The 24,069-nt window shown below is 43.6% G+C and overlaps 1 protein-coding gene across 1 annotated transcript in view; it reads right to left on the reverse strand.

Moving 5' to 3' along the window:
- CIMIP2A (ciliary microtubule inner protein 2A) overlaps positions 1 to 23,639 on the reverse strand; it is a 511,305-nt gene extending 487,666 nt beyond the window's left edge. The window contains exons 1-2 of the mRNA XM_069609900.1: positions 23,476 to 23,639; positions 4,524 to 4,768 (exon numbers count right to left, since the gene is read on the reverse strand). Of these exons, the coding sequence (XP_069466001.1) occupies positions 4,524 to 4,768; positions 23,476 to 23,531 (301 nt within the window). The 5' untranslated portion in view covers positions 23,532 to 23,639. The remainder of the gene's footprint in view (positions 1 to 4,523; positions 4,769 to 23,475) is intronic.
- Between the last annotated feature and the right edge of the window lie 430 nt (positions 23,640 to 24,069).

The raw sequence follows: 24,069 nt of genomic DNA on the forward strand, positions 1-24,069 counted from the left end.
TGTTTTCTCTATCCCTTTCAAATACTCCCCATTAAAATGCAGAGACTCTTTTTCATTGAGGTTAAAAGAGCTATTGTGCGATTTCTCTGGCAGGGAAAGAAAACCTGGGTTGCTTATGATACCCTGACGTTACCTAAGGATAAGGGTGGAGTAGGTCTCCCAGACTTGAAGAAATATGAGGCCGCCCAGCAACGAATTTTGATTCCCCATCTACGAAATCACAAGGAACCTCAATGGATTGCTATTGATAATTATTACTTGGCCCCGGCAACTGTCTCCGAATAGTTATGGGTACCAGGAAATAAATTCTTAAACAGGCTGAGGGATCACCCGATATTGGGAACTATTTGGGAAGTATGGAAGGAGAGAACCGACATGCGGAAAGTCACTTCGTGGCCGTCCCCCCTGAGTTATCTATGGGCTCCGGGCATTAGAGAACATATTCCCAACGTGGAGAGATTCCAATCGTGGTTTGAGGCAGGGCTGGAGAGGGTGGGCCAATTATGGAAAAATTGCTCCTTTATAACAATCTCAGAGTTTGAAGAGGCACTGGATCTGGGCCCTCTGCCAGTCTTTCAGTCCCTGCAGATTAAGGGCATCCTGATGAAGCCCGAATGGAGAGAGAAGACAGGCAGGGATCTCACCCCCTTTGAAGTGCTTCTGAATTCGAGAACTGAAATGAAGGGCCTGATTTCTGCCATGTATGGAGAATTGATTGGGGCGGGGAGGGGGTCCACCGTGCCATTGAAGGGTACATGGGAGAAGGATTTTGATGATAGCATCCAACCGGGTATGTGGGGGAGAATATGCAGGGCTGCTTCCCAAACCTCTATATCGAGTCAATATAAACTCCATGCGATCAAATTATTGCACCAGTGGCAATATGATCCGCACTAGCTCTCTCAGATGTTTCAGTTGATGTGCCCGCAATGCTGGCATAAATGTGGTGAAGTCGCAGACTACTGGCATATGTGGTGGGGTTGTCCCTGGATCACGGTCTATTGGGAGGAGGTCCTTGGGTGGATCAAGGACCTCAATGGCATTCAGAGAATTGCAGACCCCTATCTTATTCTATTTGGCTTTGAAAGATGCAATGATGACTGGAATATAATCAAAGGCCTGGCGGCGCAGCTTCTGCTAGCAGCGCGTGCCATATAGGTCATGAAGTGGGAGTCTCCGAATCTACCAATTAAAGGTGAATGGGTGAATGTGGCTTCAAGCATATGTGTCATGGAGAAAATAACTTCATCCCTACATGGGGAATCCATGCAATGTGACACACTTTGGATGGACTTTGTAAGCAAATACATGCCTGGGGCTACGCATTGATCCGTGGAAGGGGAAACGAGAGATGCAGTCTGCCTTTTCGGCAGACAGAAGTTGAACTACTCATACATGGGACCTATATTATGAACCTGGGAGGATCAGGAAACGGCAACCAAGCACACTGTTACTGCTAAAAGAATCTCTTTTTACTTCAATTGAGACCATTCCAACACACATGACTGAATCTAAGAAAACCACTCTTTGTGGGGAGGGTGGGGGCGGGGGAAAGGGAAAATTACTTTTAAGATGTTCAGTTTTTGCTGTGAGAGATTATGTGCTGACTAGTCACATACCAGTATGATGAACTTCGAGCTCTGACTTGTATTGTTTTTTTTGTCCTTTTGAAAACTAAATAAAATTGAATTTATAAAATAAAAGAACAACTTCCCCCTTTTCTTTAATATAAATAACTAACACAGGACATCAACCCACTAAAACCACACAAAGCCCAATAGCTTTCACCACAATGCAACCACCATTGGCATTATTTGCTCCCAATATGGAGACCAGAAGGTCCAGTAACTGCCCCTATTGACTAACCCCCAATTTCTCCACCTTACTTACCCTGATACTCACACGCAGTGTTTGAAGGCCCTCTTCCCAGACTCCAAACCACACAACTCTACACCTCTAAAACAAACAACAGACACACCCAGCCTCTGGCCAATGCACTCACACACTGCAAGCACAGGATATCCTCCCTGAACACAAAGCCTTCAAACCTACAAAAGCGATCACACGTGCAGAGTTCAGGGTACTTCCAAACTGCACCATCAACACAAAGCACCATAATCTTGCGTTTTCCCTCTCCTCCTAAGTAACCAAATTCATCTTCTCTCTTTAGTATTCACTAGAGCGCCTGCAGACCATGCAAATGTCAGTGGTGCGCGGCACATTAACCATCATACACACCATTTATGCATCATATAGGAAATAAGGGACAAAATGGAGTCTGTTGCAAACTGCACTCCTTATCAGACCAAGCATATGGCCATGTTCCTTTTAGACTTATCCCACAGCCTTTAATATTGTCAATCCCTCTATTCTTATCTCTCGGCTGTTAACTCATTTAGAATCCTTGACTCTGCTATATATTGTCTTTCTTATCGTAACAACTGCACTCAAGCAGTGTCGCGCCCTCCTTTCACCTCCACCTTTCACCCTCTTAACAGTGATGTACCCTATGCATCCTCTCTTCCTCTTATTGTTTTCAATCTCTCTGGTCTGCCTCATGCTCCTCTTATGCACTGACATGGGTTTTCTTTCTTGTGCCGATGTTACTGGACTTATGGTTCTTCTTGGTGACATTGCTGCTCACCTTTCTGCACGTTTCCAGAATTGCATGCAGGTCATTGGATAAACATGAACTCCCTGAAGTTAAACTCAACTAAAACAGTGGTGATGGTTGTTTGCAGCCCTCTTTCCCCTTGGGACCATCATATGTGGCCTGTGTCCTTTTTGCTGCTTCTTCTCCTCCTGTCTCTTCTGTGAATAAGCTGGGATTTAAACTTGATTCCTCTTTTCTCTTATTCCAAAGATTAATGAAGTAGCTCCCTCCTGTTTTCATCAGCTCTGTAGTCTTCAGCAAATCCTTCACTGCCTTTCTCCTTCTGCTCGCATCTCTGCTGTCACTGCTCTCGTTCAATTCCGTCTTGGCTACAGTAATGCTCTCTACCTCGATCTTCCCTCCTGTCATCTTCACCGTCTTCAACTCATTGAAGACCCTGCTGCGTGTTGAATCAGAAACTCTCCTAAATGTTGACATGCCACTCCGCTCCGCTCCTTTTATCTCTACACTGGCTTCCTATCTGTTTCCAATTCTGTTCAAACCTCTGCCTTGCTCATCATGGTTATTATACCCTTGATGCTGGTTTTATGAACAAATGTCTTGTCAAATATTCAGCTGCTCGTTCCCTTAGGTCTTCACAATGCCTACTGCTCCAGATCCCAGGTTTTCATCATTCCTGACCCAGTGGCCATTCGTTTATTGGCTCTAGGCAATCGATAATGGAAAGTTACTCCTCTTCACTTACGCTCTTTAGTTTATAATGCCTCTTTTTGCCACCGCCTCAAAACCCACTTGTTTATCTCTGCCTTTTATGATTTTCCTTCGTACCCCACGAGGTCCCTTTATGGTTTAGATGCGATCTACACATTTTCTTTACCAGAACAACTATAAGTTACTCTGACATGTATATTAGGGAATCTTATAGTAACTTCTTTATGAATTGTAATAGCACTATATAATAGTAACTCAGGTTTTTAATTTTTTTTTATTTAGCATTTGGTTTTACAATTAAAAACCTTAAACTTTTATCAAAACGGAAAGATGAAGGAAGATCATCAAAAAGAAGGGAAAAAGGAGCCAGCGAGAGAAAAGTAGAAAGAGAAGAGAGAGAAGAAAGACATTTTTTTTTGTAATTCATCAAAGAAACAAGATAAACATTAAAAATGTGCAAGAACAGGAAAGGCTTAGATACAATCTGGAAGACCGACACCATGAGTTGTCTTTGAGTTGTCTCTGAGTTGTCTTTCCACTAACCCTTCCCGAGTAGTTTTCTTTTTCAATATTGGAAAGACGATGCATCGGTCTTATCCAGATGTAATGGCCTTTTCCTGTATCCTTAAAAACACTTCTTTCAAGTAGGCCAAAAGAGCCAGTGTCAGGGAAATTCTTTCTCCTTGGCGTAACAGTAACCACCAGTCCTCTATTGATCGCGTCCTGTGTTGTGCAAAGACTCAGGTTTTACGCATAGTAACCAGCACAACTACATTTGATACGCCATTCGTGTTTCGACACCTGGTCTATATCTTGATATGATAAATGCTGAGAAATCTCACTTCTTAGAAGGCACATTTTGGTAGACGTTTGCACGCAGAAAGATAAGCTAAGGGTTTTGTCATGAAGGAGGCAGCAATGGTGAAACAGGTGGTATTTACAAATATCACCTGGGTTGCTGTTCCGCCTGTCTATAGTTTTCAAAATTCATATACAAGAGAACAGCCCACTGTTGCCGACTATTTTCACCTGTGGCAGTGGTAACTGAGCTTGGCAGCATTAGTACTGCTAACACTGACAACCCAAACCCTTAACATATGGGACAAAAGATGCAGTTCTGCTTCATGACAATAAATCAATTTTTTGGTTTCCCTCATTCCACACGCCTCACCTCATATAGAATAATTCATCTACTTACCCGAGTATCCCGGTATATACTTGTCCGCCCATCCCTTAGAATGCAATGGCAGCTGCTTTACTTGATGGGAATTGGCTTGGTAGTCGCCGGGGTGACCCAAGTCCCATGGCAGTTGAGGCTTTCCCAGTGGTGCAAGTACAGATTTAGGACTCTTCTCAATGCTGGGGTCTGTCAGGAGGTTGTTGGTAGCTGTGCCATAGGTGTTTCCAATCTGATAACGGAGCTGGGGGTAGAAGCCTCCATATCTGAGAAAGCAAGAGGCAAAAATGATCAGTCATTGACAAGCAGTACCTCTGATATTTATTTCCTACAATGCTGTTTGAGCAAAATTTATACAAATAATACAATTTGACTCCAAACTACAGGCCCGAGTCTTTGAATTGCTACAAATCTGAACAGACATATTTTTCATGTTGAGATTTTTAGCAGCAATTAATGTGGTGAAAGGCACTCGTACCACGGACTACACCGGGGAGTAACGGCCCGGCAGCCTAAGTCAACGGCCCGAGCGAAGCAAGGACGGTTAACAAGGGCACCGGGACGTTACTCCTCGTTGTAGCCTGTGGAATAGGTTACTAATGCTATTAGCACACCAGGTTAACCCACAGTGCTAAAATAAAGTATCACATTCAAAGAATGAACATACTTTGCCAAGATGGCCACCATGGTTGTAGAAAGCGCATCTCCGTACAGAGCCCCTTTTCCATTACCATGGCAGCAGGAAATCCAAGATCCAGGGAAGCTGCTGCGGCGACAGGCGGTGGTGCCACCACAATCAGGCTAGTGGGATTGAGGAGGGGGTTGCGTCCAGTAAAAAATAAATTAATAATAATTAATAAGAAGGGAGGGTGGGGGCAACATGGCGCTGCAGGGTAGGAGAAGCAGCGTGTGGTTTCCATGGAATGCGGGCTGAGATCAAAGGTTTCAGCCTGCGATCCATGGAACCTGATTGGCTGATTGGCTGCGCGCTCCTTTGCGGGTGCTAATAACTCATCAGTCCTGGAGTAACTTAGTGTAGAGCAGGCTGTGAGAGCTGCTGACCAGCATGTTAACCTACTGCCGGCCTCCTCATCAATGGGCAGCAGTGTCAGGGGTTCAGAGTGGTTTGCCAGGGCCAATCTGGAAGCGAAGCCAGAACTAAATGAGCATTAATGCATGCAGATGAAGGGGGCATGTCTGGGAGGAGCGCAAGAGAGTGAGGGCCTTAACCACGGTGACATCGGCCCTCGGTGGCTGAACCCCCAGGCATTCCCTTCCCCAGACACATCCCATGCTTTCTGATCCGAGAGACTGGAGCGATTTGCTGCGTTAGCCACTAAGCAGACGGGCAACAGGACTTCCACGCTTATCATGGCAAGGTTTTACAATTGTGCCCTGAGCTCAAATTAAGGACTTGTAAGAAGTATAAATTACTAAGGAAACTCAAGAACCAATATAATTTGACCAACAAAAGAGAATTCTTATCCGGTATCTCTTTAAACTTTAAGTTGAATCATTGGACAAAAAAGATACATAACAGGACAACCTTTTCTCTCCTAATGAACCATTGGCATTAACAATGGGGAAACACGTGTTGAGAAATACTTGTAATAATAGAACAGCTGTGATGCCAATGTACATTTTCATCTTCATTCCCCCCTGGTCGTATGTGGGAAAACAACACTTAGTTTTCCAGGCCTACCTTCAGCATCTGCTGAATCTCACAAGTGTGGGATGTCTCAGTGGTATCGCTAAGTTCCCGAATGCAGAGTTAAAATCAGGTCTGGACTAGCATCTCCCGATTGGAATGTATAATGTTGACATGTTTGTATCGCCAATGATGTAGATACACCACAGGCATGGGGAGACACCAGCTGGCCCGGAAGACTAGAAAATCATGACAAGTGTGTTAACAACGGAGGTGTCCTAATTGTGCATTGTCCCCAGCGAGAACCAACAGTACTCCAACCCTGAAGAACACCACTCAGAATACAATCAGCAGAGGGAGACTGCAAAAGAAAGGCGTCTCACTTTCTTTTCTCTGCTGTACAGCAAAAGCTTCAGGTCAGAGAAATACAGAGGATTTTAATTTGGTGTACAGAAATTACCAGGAAGGGGGACATCGCTGATGAGGAAAACCTCTGCCTGTGGTGGATCCCACCACAGGCAGAAAAATGTACGCATTCATATTTTGGTTCCTGTGAAATACTTTGCATACGGTTTGCAAAGCGAGATAATGAGAGAAATGTGTTCTTGTCCACGAGACCCAGACATTGTCTCAATATCTGTGAAATTAAGGGCTGAACTATGCAGGTTGCCACACACATGCATGATGTACTGTGAGGGGTCACTAATGCGAGGCAGACAACTGCTTGTGTTGTTATCAAGATTAGACATTTTATTAAAGATAAAATGGGCAAAATAAATCCTTGTATTTCCTACTCTATCAGGGAATTTGCTACCTGGTCTAAAGGCTAAGGGAATAACTGCGAACTTAAACAAACTGGCCCTCACACTAACCAACAACACATTCAAAGGAAATCATAAACAACAGAAAAGAATGAACAGTATTTAACCAATGTTTGGATGACCTTCACCTGTCCTGGGTAAATCCCTTTCCCAGGATTTTCCAAAGTCAATTCTCCAAATGGCCAAAGGAAAAGGAACGTCTTGAACCAGTTTTTGTCAGCTCCAAGTCAACACAAAATTTCATCAAACAAAAATCCACTGCTAACACTTCCTCAGCTTTCAGTTGAAAAGATCCCCTTCCAGTTTCAGCCAAGGAAATAGCACCAATGGTAATCCTGGATGTCTTCCCAAGATGAATTGCCATAGTTCAAAGATTAGGTTAACAACTTCTTCTACAACTTTACAATTGATTAAGACCTTCACAGTACATTTGGTATATTTGTCAGGATGCATCTGTTTGGGTTGGTGCTTTCCTCTTGACAACCACCCTTCTACTACTGTTACCATGGGACCAGTCTCATTTGCTGCACAGTTGGTAGTTCTTCAACCAACATCAATGTGACATTCACTGATAGCTTATACACCACCACAGTTCAGGTACTTCTGCTTCTTCCTCTACAACTTTATACTTCCGAATTATTAGGCATATATAAACAGGACACTATGACCTCTACAGGTAGGCAAGGCACTCTTCTTTCCTGTACTTCAAGAACAGGGCAGCCTATTTGCCTCTTCTGTCTGCCTTAATTCCACAAGTATAACCTGCTGCTGCTCCAAGACTGACTTTCAACTTCAGCAGCCTTCAGCCTTACAGATTATCTTCTTCTGCATGACTCTTTTACAAGCACTCAGCTCCCCTTCCCCAGCTTTGTTCACACTTGGTTCCAGTAACAACCCTGAAGCTATATTGTCACTCTTACAGCTTCAGGTAACAATGCCACACCTGTATCAGAGGACACTGGACCTTCAGCAACCTCATAGATCAGATGGATAGATCTCAATAGGACTGGTGTCCCTATGGAAAGGGTTCGCCTATTGGATTTGGGTAATGCATGTTCTTCTAGTCAATAGAACAACTTCTGGACTCAAAGAATAAATGTTCTGAATACAGTACACACGACCACTCTTTAAGATAGATCTTTAACCTTAAAGATATAACAGTGATTGTATTTCTATTCAATATCATGAAGACAGTTTCAGGTTCCTTTCGGGGAATACAATTGGCCATACGTGACCTTCCTTTAATGCTGCATTTAACGGTTACACTTGTGAAAGTCAACATTAGTTTTTCGGAATGGTTTTTAACAGGTGTTCCCTTTTAATGAGAGACACGCGACCACTTCAGCAACAGTAAATTGCTCAACATTTCCATTATTAAAAGGACTTTCCACAATGACGCACAGTTTGTACTCGCTTTTGAACTTAAGCGAGTTACTTCTGGGTTGGTAACAGTTACTGGCAAGGCTTGCTAAGTGAACCTGAACACCAAGCTTCACTCACCGGCTCCAGGAACACTGCGGTTGCAGGCTGCTTCACTTTCCCGACTTATTCAACTGCTACTACTGCTTGGGGCACTCATGTTACCCACACCCTTCTGCAGCACGGGTGTCTCCGGTCCGGCCATGTCAATTGGCAGTCTCCTTTATTCCTCAGTCCCGCTGCTTGCCTTCTGCTACGGGCCTCAGGCTTCAGCGTGGTCACGGCTCTGCAATCACAGCCATCTGGCGTACCTGGGCAAAGCAGCACTCTCAGCACGTCTTCCTCAGTGCAGCCACAGCAATGTAGGTTTTGAGACTACAGGACCCTCTCAGAACTTGCAGGTGAAATCTGCTGTCTCCACGTGGCGGCGTCCTTCCTGTGATCACACTTCCACATGAATTTACTGCTACTTCCAGCCTTCCTTCTCCTGCTCCAGCTCCTGCCTCCTTTCTCCTGCTGAAGCCTTTCATGCCTCACACATTTGTCAATGGGCTTCAGGTATGAGCCATTGGTTTCAATTACCTGAACCTTGCAAAGGCTGATAGGACTAATTTGTTAATGTTAAAGGACATTTGTACCGTGTACTATAACCACCGGAGTGGTCCCCTGGCGCTCTGGCGGTTCTGAAAGAGGAGGGGAGGTTGAGTTAGTGGGAGGAAGCAGGAAAAGTGCAAGAGAGCAGTGATGTGCTGTGGGCGGCCTCAGCCCGCTGGGTCAGTTGGCTGGGCCTGGGGTGTTTGGGGCCGGTAGTCGTCGTGCACTGTTGTGCAAGACTATGTGTGTTTTTGTTTTGTTGTTGCAATGTAGTGAAGTTTGTGCAGTTTGTTGTGCTGTAGGTTTGGTTGTGTTTGGTTTGGAGTTTGAGAGCGGTATGCAGAAAGGGAAATTGTTAGTAGGGATGGTTAGTTTGCGTCTCTATCCTGAATTGAGGCGCTTGGCTTGCGTGGTCTCCCCTGATGCTGCTCTGTCCTAATCTGGGTCCGACTGACATGTAAGGTTCCTTACTCCTCTGGCCCCCACCTCTAACATGCTCTCTCATTGCTCCCCTTATCCTTCCTTCACACTTCTGTGGCCAGTGCACCTGCCAATGTCAACCTCTCAGGTAGTGTGGTGATTGCCAATATCTCGACAATTCCATGCCACTGTGGTACCTGGCGGTAACTAAGGGGCGGGCGAAGTGTTGGTGGGATTGTCTGGGGTAGTTGACTCAGTCTCCGTGCGTGCCACCTGTGTTCGAGCCTATTCGGTGTCACCCGTCCAGGTGCCGTGGGAGTTACCCTCTCGGGTCGGGGATGTCCGTGTCCTTTCCGGTTTAGTCATCCTTTTTCCGTTTTTGGTTTCCAGATTTAGTCTGTGGTGTTGAAGAGCCAGGTTTTTAGTGATTTCCTGAATTTTAGGTGAGCTTCAGTGTTTCTTATTTCTTTTGGGATGTTGTTCTAGGTTTTTGCGGCTAAGTGGTAGAAGGAGGTGCCTCCAAGTTTTTTCTTAAGGTATGGTTTGAGTTCCAGGCGGATTTCGTTGCTTGATTGGAGGGGTCTCGTTGGTTTGTAGACTGTTATTTTCTTTTGTAGGAATTGTGCTCCTTGTCCGCTGATTGCCCTGTGCGTTATGCACATTGTTTTGAAGGTGATGCAATGTTTTACTGGGAGCCAGTGTAGTGTTGCCTGATTACTACATCTAAATGCTTCTTAAGCACACTTCTTCGTCTCAGTTCCTTTAGGATTCTGGGACGTGTAGTTTACTTCATCAAAATCAGGTTTTCTACTTCTTGGGTATTCTTAAGGGTAGATTTAATTTCCTTAGTAATTATAACAGAGGGGATGTAGGATTTAACTTTGCTAGAGGAAAATGATTTAGAGAAGACAACATTTCTGCCATTCCTTGTAGTGTACCTTTGGTACTGAGGAGGACATTTGATTTTAGAAACCAAAATAATTTGTTCCTTTGGTATGTTATGCTTTGGTGTCATATCCTTAGGGTTTACCACCTTGGATGCGGTTGAGAAACATTAAAATGACAGTAAGCAATAACCTCTTCTGGTACAGTGGTCAGAGTCCCCCTGTTAGAGCAAAAATATTGTGTCTCATCCCACAGAATCTCCCCACTACCCTGGGACTTGTCTCCATCTAAGTGATCTGATCCTCTCGCAGAACACCACCCCCAGGTTTGGGATCAGGAAGCGTCTGCCTTCCCCTGGCCACCTGTTAGGAAACATTTGATAGCGTTTCACCGAGGGATCCACAAGATTCTTCAACCTACCCTGTGCAAATATTTTCATCTCCTTTTCAGGCTTCATTGTATACAGTCTCAGTTTCCCACTTTTCTTTACTGTTAATTTAAAGCAGACGTTTTATCCCTGTATAATTCTATGCAGGAACACCTCATTGTTAGATAAACTCCTTCTGACACCTCAGGATTCACGTGTTCTGCTTTTCCCTTGACTCATCATCCTTCCAGCTGCAGCACACGGATCTTTGAACATTGGCCTGTACATGTCCAGTGGAATAAAACAAGGGAAATTCTAGTTGTCAATAAAAAATACCACTTAAAAGAAAATACATGATTAAACACTGTCAAATATTTCCTAGAGATACGTGGAATCATCTGTAGTTTAGGCTAGTAACAGAAGCTGAGGTTTCAGATATTGTCGCTCAGCTCAAACCTACTACCTGCAAGGGTGATGATTGGCCAGCAATCGTGGCTAAAGCCTGTGCTCCAACCTTAATCCCTCTTATCACCAAGTTCATAATACATCTTTTATAGATAGATTTCTGCCGGATATTATTAAACAAGCATGCATTACATCACTATTAAAAAAAAGGCCACTTTAGATCCTGCAGTTGCAACGAATCATAGACCTATTACAAATGTGCCGTTCTTGTTGAAAATTTTTGATCAAGTTTTGTATCTCCAAGTTCAGGCACATTTTAACAACAAAAACATTCTTGGCAAACGCCAATCAGATTTTTAGCAGGCACACAGCACTGTCACCGGCATGTTGGATCTGAAAGCTAACATCTTGCAGACCATTGACAAAGGCAGTATTCTCCTCCAGATGTTGCTGCATCTATCAGCTGCGTTTGATCAAGTCGATCATATAATTTTGGTCAATAGATTGTCTCAATCTGCCAATTTTACACCTTCTGAGGCTGGGTGGGTGAAATCGTTTCTTTCCAATCGGTCGGCTTGAGTGTTTAGTGGGGCCAAATCCGCTGATGCTGTCAATGTGCCTTGCAGGGTGCCACAGGGCTCGTGTTTATCACCAACCATATATAACATCTTTACAAAACCCCTGTTCGAAATTACTAAATGCAAAGGACATTACCTACACTAATTATGCTGACAATACTCAGTGCCTTCTCCCCATCTCTGGGGATTATAAGGACACTGAGGTCATCAATGAGGTGTACTCCCTCATCCAGCATTGGATGGCCCATAATGGCTTGGCACTAAATTACTCCAAGACAGAGTTAATGCTAGCAGGTTCTGCCGTGAGACACAAGAAGACTAGGTCCCGAGTATTCAATCTTTACTATTGCGGGATGTACTATTACTATCATTATTTTAGACAAAGTCAAAATATTAGGCGTCTATTTAGACTCTGAAATTTCCATGAAGGCCCATATTAATAATATTGTCGGAACCTAGCCTGCTGTATGGAATTAGTAAGGGCAGTATCGCTAAATTGCAGGCGATACAAAATATTGCTGTGCGAATTGCTGAAAGACTGGGAAGAAGAGATCATGTGTCTCAGGCCAGGCGTGCACTTCATTGGCTACTTGTGGATGCTCGCATAACGTTCCAGCTTTTTATTCTCACTCATACATGCCTGTTTGGTGTTAGCCGCAGCTATTTATCTGAAAGAGTTTCCTGGTCACCTGCTCGAAGAAGCTTGAGGTCTAATTCTGCTAATCTCTTGGTCTTACCGAGAATGAATCTGGTGTCAGGCGGGCAGTGCACCTTTGACTATGCCGCTCCTATGCTCTGGAATGCTATGCCACCCGAGCTGCAGGGCTGTCGTCTCTTCAAACCTTTTAAATGAGATCTGAAGGCTCATCTGTACAGGTGATTAGTTTATTGATTAGCTTGCTTTTCCTGTGTGCTTTTCATGCCATATCTGTGTGAGTGGCTCTGTGCCTGCCTTTGTTTTAGTGTATGTTTCTGTTGCCTATTTTGTGAGCGCCCTGATGCCTCTGGGCTTGTGTTTGGCGCAATACAAATGCAAATAATACTAATTATAATAGTAATACTAATAGGTTAATGAGTCCTGAGTACCTGTAGGTATACAAGTGCATATGAGGGGTTGTAGGTCAAATGATCGAATCTAAAGGGTCGACAGGTCAAATGGTCGACACCAAAAGGTCGACAGGTCAAATGATTGAATTTTTTTTTTTCACATTTTTTTTTTTTGGGGGTCATGGGGCGTCCCCCAACCCCCTTTTTTTGCTACAAAACACTTTTTTTCCCATCAACAAAAACCTAAAAAAAATATATATAACTAAAAAAAAAATTCGATCATTTGACCTGTCGACCAAATTGTGTCGACCTTTTGACTGTCGACCCTTTGTCTGTCGACCATTTGACTAGACAGCCATATTATTGAGGATCTACAATGAAACATATGCTTAACTCCCTTCCCCAATATCTCATGGAGGACACTTTGTCATCACGGTTTTAGTGTTGTGTATTGTCTTGTTCTGTTGCCTTTCATTTTATTATCCTTTTTGTGTTGCCCCGTCTTTGTGTTGCATATTTTGAGACTTATTGGGCCTCATTGCAAGTGTTCCGGTCTGGAAAAAAGGGTGCCGGTAGCAGCGTACCGGCACCCGTTTCCTGACCAGCAGACTACAACTCTGCTTTCCGTGGTCTCTGTGCCCAGCAGGACTGACCTGCTGGACGGAACGTCCCCGGAAAGCAGAGTTGTCACGGAAGCACCTGCACCATTAGCAACAGAAGTGTTCTTGGAATACCGTCACAGGTATTCCACAAATACAATTTAATTTGCTCTTTTTTTTTAATCGAATTCGACCATCATGTTGATGATGGAAATGGATAATGCACATTGGTGGCTCATACCACTGCTGATTTTTTTTTAAAATGTATGAAAGTGTCAAGTCTAACACTTTTGCTCATTACATAGGGAAGGAGGTGAGAGATTGCATGCTCACCCCCATATAATGGCCCTTACAAAGGCCCAAAATACCACGTTTTTCACTGTTTTGAAGGGAAGTGCTTCCTGCTGTAAAATCACTTCCCTTCTGTACAGTAAAAAAAGTGAAAAACAAAATTTAGAAGCCATTTTAAAATGTTATAATTTTTTATACATTTCTGTTTGGGAACTCAAACTCAAAATACCTCGTAGGGTATTCCAGTGGCATATCACCAGATCTACCCTCCAACTCAACTCCACTCTACATTGGGCGTGCAGTGGAAACTGCCTTTTCAGCCCAACTAGTAATGACCCCCGACTCAGGGGTACTCCCAAATATTCGTTAAGGGGCCAAAAAGTTTAGTTTTGTCTTGGACTGGGGGCTGCATTGTTCGCTTGCCACTGCCCAACATTCAAAGTCCCCCCAAAAATCAATTCTTCAGTTTTGATGACGATAGGGTTTCCAAGTCCCAAAAAATAGTTATTCTTAAAAGCACATCGAGCCAGTAAAATGAATAGAATGTTATGCTTTTTAAATACCACGGCATTGGCGTCATTAAAGGACCCAAGTTTCTTTCTTGATAATTACGACCAGTGGTAATCTGAGAGTCCTCCTCATTACAGGTGTGCAGTCATCATAGAAGTAGCAGCAAGAGTTGTACTCAACTAGCACCGGTCATTTTTCAGTAAATCCACATAAAAAGTATATTTTCATAATTTCCATTGAGGATGGAAATGGCTTATGTACTATCATTGATCATACCACTACTGTATATTGGCCTCATTATGAGTACAGCAGTGCAGGAAAAATTGAGGTTACATGGCGGTAATCCCATTACTGCCAGGCTAACCCACCACCTTACTATGAATTTCGTGATCATGCTGGAGGACAAAACTCCACCAAACAAAAAACTGGAGGTAAATCCTCCACCTTATCACCAAAAATGTGCAGCAGTTATGGAATTAACGTGGGCAATTACCGTCAGTGGTAATTCCTCAATAATCCAATTGGAGTCCTGTGGACTCCAAAACTGGGAACTTACACCGACCTACCGCCACTTCTTATCCTTCGGTAAATCTGAGGGTCCAAGTGGCAGTAATGGTAATCGAGTTTGGACGTGTTTCAGTGGATTTACCACCAAAATACCGCCAAACTCATAATGAGGCCAGTTTAAGGTGGACCCTTTTATGCATTACATGGTGAAGGTGGGCATCAGAGATGCGTACATTTTCATTCCCTTACAATGTCCTAATACAAAAAGTGTTTTCCCTGTCTTGAAGGAAAGCAGTGCGCTTCTTTTCTGCAGAGGTAAACACATTTAGAAATGTTACCTTCAACACTTGGCTGGAGGGAAAAAATGAGGTATTCCAAGGAAATATTCCACTTTGGAATACAGGGCTACTTACTGGTCCCAGCCCTCCAAGGGAGTAATTTCATGTTTATAATCTCCCACACATGTAATGTGGTTGGCTCTAAAATAGGCGGTTCTTGGGTCACCACCATCAATGAAATGTGACCCAATGAGCAGGGGGTTTGGCATTTCTCTCCCAAGGAACACTGGATGAAACTAGTGCCAAGTGGTGTATTTTAAAGCACATTGAGCAAGTAGCATTAGTAAGACATGAAGAGATGCAAAGAGCAAGTTATAGGGGTATCGAGAGAATGGCTACATGGAATAATCACGAAAAACCGAAATTGTACCAGAATCATGCAGTTTAAAGCATCTTGCGAAAGAAACACTCATCGAAATGTGATGGAATTTTAAAAAAGTCGTTCGAGAACTTATTGATGACCTTTTTAGAAAATTATTTTAATATCATACATTTTAAAGGAATGTGTGCCAGTAACATGAATCTGGGGCACTAACTGCTACTGGGTGGCATTGAGAGACACACCCTAGCTCCTAATCTTTAAAAGAAAACTGAAGACCTTGTTCACTGGACCTTTGGATGTCATGGTTATAGTGCCAAGAGGCCACTCATGGCGATAGAGAACAAAACTTAGCACATAACATTTGAGCTTTTGCTTGGGATATGTAAGGAAGGCATGGCATCAAGAGTAAGACAGACACAAGTGACCACAGTTCAAGGGTGTTTATTGAACTTTAACAAGGGTGTGATGAACGCTTATCTTATCCTAAATCTACGGATGCGAGCAAGCTACGACCATCAAATAATAATAATGCAGTCCTAGTGGCGTCTCGTCAAATTAAAAGGGCCTATACGGGTCTCGTCAAATTAAAAGGGCCTATACTCAAGCCGGTCGGCTTGAGTGTTTAGTGGGGCCAAATCCGCTGATGCTGTCAATGTGCCTTGCAGGGTGCCACAGGGCTCGTGTTTATCACCAACCATATATAACATCTTTACAAAACCCCTGTTCGAAATTACTAAATGCAAAGGACATTACCTACACTAATTATGCTGACAATACTCAGTGCCTTCTCCCCATCTCTGGGGATTATAAGGACACTGAGGTCATCAATGAGGTGTACTCCCTCATCCAGCATTGGATGGCCCATAATGGCTTGGCACTAAATTACTCCAAGACAGAGTTAATGCTAGCAGGTTCTGCCGTGAGACACAAGAAGACTAGGTCCCGAGTATTCAATCTTTACTATTGCGGGATGTACTATTACTATCATTATTTTAGACAAAGTCAAAATATTAGGCGTCTATTTAGACTCTGAAATTTCCATGAAGGCCCATATTAATAATATTGTCGGAACCTAGCCTGCTGCATGGAATTAGTAAGGGCAGTATCGCTAAATTGCAGGCGATACAAAATATTGCTGTGCGAATTGCTGAAAGACTGGGAAGAAGAGATCATGTGTCTCAGGCCAGGCGTGCACTTCATTGGCTACTTGTGGATGCTCGCATAACGTTCCAGCTTTTTATTCTCACTCATACATGCCTGTTTGGTGTTAGCCGCAGCTATTTATCTGAAAGAGTTTCCTGGTCACCTGCTCGAAGAAGCTTGAGGTCTAATTCTGCTAATCTCTTGGTCTTACCGAGAATGAATCTGGTGTCAGGCGGGCAGTGCACCTTTGACTATGCCGCTCCTATGCTCTGGAATGCTATGCCACCCGAGCTGCAGGGCTGTCGTCTCTTCAAACCTTTTAAATGAGATCTGAAGGCTCATCTGTAAAGGTGATTAGTTTATTGATTAGCTTGCTTTTCCTGTGTGCTTTTCATGCCATATCTGTGTGAGTGGCTCTGTGCCTGCCTTTGTTTTAGTGTATGTTTCTGTTGCCTATTTTGTGAGCGCCCTGATGCCTCTGGGCTTGTTTTTGGCGCAATACAAATGCAAATAATACTAATTATAATAGTAATACTAATAGGTTAATGAGTCCTGAGTACCTGTAGGTATACAAGTGCATATGAGGGGTTGTAGGTCAAATGATCGAATCTAAAGGGTCGACAGGTCAAATGGTCGACACCAAAAGGTCGACAGGTCAAATGATTGAATTTTTTTTTTTCACATTTTTTTTTTTGGGGGTCAGGGGGCGTCCCCCCAACCCCCTTTTTTTGCTACAAAACACTTTTTTTTCCCATCAACGAAAACCTAAAAAAAATATATATAACTAAAAAAAAAATTCGATCATTTGACCTGTCGACCAAATTGTGTCGACCTTTTGACTGTCGACCCTTTGTCTGTCGACCATTTGACTAGACAGCCATATTATTGAGGATCTACAATGAAACATATGCTTAACTCCCTTCCCCAATATCTCATGGAGGACACTTTGTCATCACGGTTTTAGTGTTGTGTATTGTCTTGTTCTGTTGCCTTTCATTTTATTATCCTTTTTGTGTTGCCCCGTCTTTGTGTTGCATATTTTGAGACTTATTGGGCCTCATTGCAAGTGTTCCGGTCTGGAAATAAGGGTGCCGGTAGCAGCGTACCGGCACCCGTTTCCTGACCAGCAGACTACAACTCTGCTTTCCGTGGTCTCTGTGCCCAGCAGGACTGACCTGCTGGACGCAACGTCCCCGGAAAGCAGAGTTGTCACGGAAGCACCTGCACCATTAGCAACAGAAGTGTTCTTGGAATACCGTCACAGGTATTCCACAAATACAATTTAATTTGCTCTTTTTTTTTAATCGAATTCGACCATCATGTTGATGATGGAAATGGATAATGCACATTGGTGGCTCATACCACTGCTGATTTCTTTTTTAAATGTATGAAAGTGTCAAGTCTAACCCTTTTGCTCATTACATAGGGAAGGAGGTGAGAGCATGGCATCAGAGATGCCTGCATGCTCACCCCCATATAATGGCCCTTACAAAGGCCCAAAATACCAAGTTTTTCACTGTTTTGAAGGGAAGTGCTTCCTGCTGTAAAATCGCTTCCCTTCTGTACAGTAAAAAAAGTGAAAAACAAAATTTAGAAGCCATTTTAAAATGTTATAATTTTTTATACATTTCTGTTTGGGAACTCAAACTCAAAATACCTCGTAGGGTATTCCAGTGGCATATCACCAGATCTACCCTCCAACTCAACTCCACTCTACATTGGGCGTGCAGTGGAAACTGCCTTTTCAGCCCAACTAGTAATGACCCCCGACTCAGGGGTACTCCCAAATATTCGTTAAGGGGCCAAAAAGTTTAGTTTTGTCTTGGACTGGGGGCTGCATTGTTCGCTTGCCACTGCCCAACATTCAAAGTCCCCCCAAAAATCAATTCTTCAGTTTTGATGACGATAGGGTTTCCAAGTCCCAAAAAATAGTTATTCTTAAAAGCACATCGAGCCAGTAAAATGAATAGAATGTTATGCTTTTTAAATACCACGGCATTGGCGTCATTAAAGGACCCAAGTTTCTTTCTTGATAATTACGACCAGTGGTAATCTGAGAGTCCTCCTCATTACAGGTGTGCAGTCATCATAGAAGTAGCAGCAAGAGTTGTACTCAACTAGCACCGGTCATTTTTCAGTAAATCCACATAAAAAGTATATTTTCATAATTTCCATTGAGGATGGAAATGGCTTATGTACTATCATTGATCATACCACTACTGTATATTGGCCTCATTATGAGTACAGCAGTGCAGGAAAAATTGAGGTTACATGGCGGTAATTCCATTACTGCCAGGCTAACCCACCACCTTACTATGAATTTCGTGATCATGCTGGAGGACAAAACTCCACCAAACAAAAAACTGGAGGTAAATCCTCCACCTTATCACCAAAAATGTGCAGCAGTTATGGAATTAACGTGGGCAATTACCGTCAGTGGTAATTCCTCAATAATCCAATTGGAGTCCTGTGGACTCCAAAACTGGGAACTTACACCGACCTACCGCCACTTCTTATCCTTCGGTAAATCTGAGGGTCCAAGTGGCAGTAACGGTAATCGAGTTTGGACGTGTTTCAGTGGATTTACCACCAAAATACCGCCAAACTCATAATGAGGCCAGTTTAAGGTGGACCCTTTTATGCATTACATGGTGAAGGTGGGCATCAGAGATGCGTACATTTTCATTCCCTTACAATGTCCTAATACAAAAAGTGTTTCCCTGTCTTGAAGGAAAGCAGTGCGCTTCTTTTCTGCAGAGGTAAACACATTTAGAAATGTTACCTTCAACACTTGGCTGGAGGGAAAAAATGAGGTATTCCAAGGAAATATTCCACTTTGGAATACAGGGCTACTTACTGGTCCCAGCCCTCCAAGGGAGTAATTTCATGTTTATAATCTCCCACACATGTAATGTGGTTGGCTCTAAAATAGGCGGTTCTTGGGTTACCACCATCAATGAAATGTGACCCAATGAGCAGGGGGTTTGGCATTTCTCTCCCAAGGAACACTGGATGAAACTAGTGCCAAGTGGTGTATTTTAAAGCACATTGAGCAAGTAGCATTAGTAAGACATGAAGAGATGCAAAGAGCAAGTTATAGGGGTATCGAGAGAATGGCTACATGGAATAATCACGAAAAACCGAAATTGTACCAGAATCATGCAGTTTAAAGCATCTTGCGAAAGAAACACTCATCGAAATGTGATGGAATTCTAAAAAAGTCGCTCGAGAACTTATTGATGACCTTTTTAGAAAATTATTTTAATATCATACATTTTAAAGGAATGTGTGCCAGTAACATGAATCTGGGGCACTAACTGCTACTGGGTGGCATTGAGAGACACACCCTAGCTCCTAATCTTTAAAAGAAAACTGAAGACCTTGTTCACTGGACCTTTGGATGTCATGGTTATAGTGCCAAGAGGCCACTCATGGAGATAGAGAACAAAACTTAGCACATAACATTTGAGCTTTTGCTTGGGATATGTAAGGAAGGCATGGCATCAAGAGTAAGACAGACACAAGTGACCACAGTTCAAGGGTGTTTATTGAACTTTAACAAGGGTGTGATGAACGCTTATCTAATCCTAAATCTACGGATGCGAGCAAGCTACGACCATCAAATAATAATAATGCAGTCCTAGTGGAGTCTCGTCAAATTAAAAGGGCCTATACGGGTCTCGTCAAATTAAAAGGACCTATACTAAAAAAACACGATTGCCAAGCCTTACCGCTAAATACAAATAGTGTAGGGTAGTGTTCATGAAAAAGAAAGAAGTGTTCACAAAATTATATGTCTGGATGCTCAGGCCATTGGCCTCCCTTCCCCACATTTTCAGCACGGACAAGGCGGTTCACTCGAGCATAGCACACTCTCGAGCTTCTTGGCATGAGGACACAGTTCCATTACCAGCATCAGGGCCTTCTGTGCCCAAGTCTCTTAAGTTATCAAAGTCTCTTGATGCAGAGGGCCTGATGTACCAAAACAAACGAAAAGTTATTTTCCTCTTACAAACACTCAAGTTAGGTGATTGATTCTTCACCCTGGATCCCCCTCAGCCAGGCTCAGATCCCTTTTATACCACAATCGTTACTTTGGATCCCCCTCTTCTGGGCTCAGATCCCCCTCTCCAATGTTCAAAGAATATCCCTTCTCAGGTGACTCACAGTTCACCGCAGATCCCCGTCAGCCGGGCTCAGATCCTTCCTATTACACAACCAGTTTCCCTCACCCGGGCTCAGACCAATTGCAGTTTGTATTAGCTATTGAAGACTTTTAAATGTGCACAGGATTTAGCTCGAACCTTTGCAGGACCACATCGATTTCACAATTCACATTTCAAATTTGCCACCTCTGAGTGGGATACATAACAGAGACCTTCGAATGAGCAAACCACAATGTGCCGGACCACTCTGTATATAGTATCTATCTTGGCTTCAAAAGTTCAGTCACTCTTTGGATGTTCAATTATATTTGCGTCGCTCACCACATACGCTTCACACACGGGTTCTTCAGATTGCTTCATACAAAGTTGCCGCTTGCAACCTTTGTTCTAACACAGACTGGTCTGCTATCAGTCTCCCTGTGCTGACTTTACTGGCTCTGTTTTGTTGTACGAGCCAACGACAGTACCATGGAGGCAATCGTTCCACCCTGCCTTGGCTATCGACGCGGGAGAGCCCTTGGTTCTCTGTCACACAATGCAACTCACTTCAACTTTCATTCCAGGTCTTATGTTTCTTATTCTCGAGGGCTCGTGAAAGTAATGTTTTTTCTCCGAAAAGGTCAAGGTCACTTCCCTCCTTGCAACCCTCTCTGGTCTTGCCGGTTTCTCCTTGTATTAAACTAGCATCTCGGAACTGCTGCTTCCTCGTGTGCTTTGCCTCGCTTAGCGTGTGCTTTCATGCTCCTCCTTTTATCAGTGTGGGGAAGTGTGATGGAAGTCAGGTGTGTGTAATTATCAGTACTTGCCTGACTTTGCCTGACCCTTGTGTTGGGACATGTCAGGTATACGGCTTGGGTATTAGCCCGTTTTCTCTCACAGTGAGCTGTTTGTGAGGAAGTGCTTGTGTCGGGAAAGGGGGAGGGGGTTGAGTTCCTAAGTATCCTACCTGGTAGGATGGGGTAAAGGTGTTACAGGGAAGGGGATACCGCATCTCACCATCCGCTGTCCCACTTCCACTCGCCGAAGACCCCCCATCCAGGTGATCCTCCCGCACTGGTCCACCCCCAGGAACTGGATCCAAAAGTGATGGCTGTGTCCTGGCCACCTGGGTGACAGATCGCAGGGACTAGCGGGTGAGACACCTTCAGGTTTCTCACAGATATGAAGGCATTTTACTGGACACTTGAGGGTTGCATCTTACATATGGTGACTATGCCTTGCATCAGGCATTAACTGGCAGTACAGAGACATTTGGGCCTGCACTTGGCGTAGGATGGCGACAAATGGACATGTGAGTCTTGCATTCATTTGGTGACTACACCACGTTATGTTCTCCTCTGTTACAGAGATAACTCACACCATTGCCATTTGCATGATCTCCAGACACACCAGCAGTAGCAGATCTAAAAGAGGGGGCAGGGGTTGGTTACGTTAGTGGCGAGGGAGGGAAAATGCAAGATATGTTTGCTGCTGCGCTTGGTAGACATTACCCGGCATTGGATGGCATTATTTAGGTTTTGGGAGGCAATCCTTGCACATGATTGCAGCAACTGCCCATGTAAGGCTGCATCTTTGTTCTGAGCTTTTTCATCCTGTTCGCTGCTCCCCCTCATCACCACGTGACTGTTGCAGAATTGGTTACTCATGACCATCTGCCCTCATCCTGTAGTCGAGGTCGATGGTAAAATAAATGCACTCAAAGGCTCAGCAAATGCTAAACTCTGGAGACGCCCCCTTATCGCTTCTGTGCCCGGGGTGGCAGCTGAGCCAGAGCAGAGGTGATGCCAGGCGGGCCACAGCAAAGGTCTGAAGGGCCAAGATGCCGGCTGGCCACACAACCCATACTCCTGCCCTGCTTGCACCAGTACACATTTTTGTGGAATGCCGATTTCGCAACTGTTATTTGAAAAAACAGTCTAACATAAAAAAGGGATAACTTGCCCACTCATGGATGACTTTGTTTGGGTGACTTGCTGACGGACGGCAATATTGTTTTTCAATGGCTGTCTTAGGCAAGGGCGGCGCAATTGGGAAGGAAGTCCACCACTGACTAAGATACCTGAACTATATCTTGACATCGACTTATTCTCACATCTACTTCCTTGCTGCTTATAGGTGGTGAGGAAGATGTGTACAGCTTTGAATGCATAGCTATTGTCTTGCACTCAAGGCCAGATGTTACCAGCTTAGGTACACCATTTACTAACCCATGATCGGAAAATAGACAATAGGCTATCCCATTCATTTGAACTTATTTTTATTCAAATAGTGCTTGTCAAAATAATATTTTTACTAGCCCAATACAATTGGGAAAATTGTTTTATTCCGAATCTGTGTTGTCTGAATAAATCAAGAATGAAGAATCAAGAATGAACATGCAGTGAGAGCTGGCAGGTGGAGGGGGCGGGGGTCATAAGAAAGCCAGAAGTATATGCAGAGGGGAAATGTGGATAAGGATTGTCTAAACAGAGTTTCTTGGTAAAAGAGTTAGTGAAAAAGGAGCAACTTCTTGCTCTGTCTTCACTGGCTTCTATGTGAGAAAGCCATGTCTGCCATCCCAGGAAGAATGTGGAACTGGCGAATGGACATACTAGTGCCTTAGAAATGAGGCCCTTCTGGCAACTTGATGTCACCATGTGGTGCCAGATTACTTTGTGAGTTGGGAGAAATAGGCAGAGTCCACAACATTCGGGAATCTGACATTCTTTGTGTTAACACAGGCTGGTGCTTCGCTATACTTGGAATTGCAGAGTTAGGCAATCAGCAAAGTAACTGATCAACTATAATCAGCTTACAGGTAAAGTTTCTATTTCTAGGCAGTACATTAACATGAAGGTACATCTCGGGCGCAACTCAGGCAAAAAATGATTGCAGGGTTAATGTAGTACTTACTCAGTGTCATATGGAACTTACCCAGGGATGTAATAAGGATCTGGAGTGAAAAAGCTGTTTTTAGGTTCTCGTTTCATGGTGGTGGTATCATGGCTCCTTCTGCCCTTGTTGGCTTAGAGGAGTCAAGAGCTGCTGGTTTCAGGATAGAGGGAGTAAGGCTGTTGCCAGGCAACCATTGTGAAGCTGCAGGTAGGATGCAGCATCAGAGACGTAAGCCCAATCAGGGCTTTAGTGAATGTATCGATGTGGGGTTAGTGCAGGCCTTGCCCAAAAGTTCTCATTCCCTCATGTGGACAACATATACACTCTAGATTTTTAAATAGGAGACAGATCAGGTTTCTTAACACTTAATCCTGGCTAAACACACTTGGCAATCAAGCACTGGATATATAGAAGTGGCTTGAATTAGTGAATTCATTATTTTGTTTTTCCAAAATAAAGCTTATTTGAATCTGAATATTCTTTTGTTAAAACACTTGGGTCTCGATTCATGGAACGTTTTCCTATGGGATTGCGCAATTATAAAACACTTCCATGAATCAGGCCCTTGGTTCCAACTTTGCTCAATGTTCGTAATGTTGTGGTGGCCTTCACTATTTCAAATCCTTTGCTCAA

The sequence above is a fragment of the Ambystoma mexicanum genome, chromosome 8, assembly GCF_040938575.1.
Source record: "Ambystoma mexicanum isolate Mex_15411 chromosome 8, UKY_AmexF1_1, whole genome shotgun sequence".
Lineage (NCBI taxonomy): Eukaryota > Metazoa > Chordata > Amphibia > Caudata > Ambystomatidae > Ambystoma > Ambystoma mexicanum.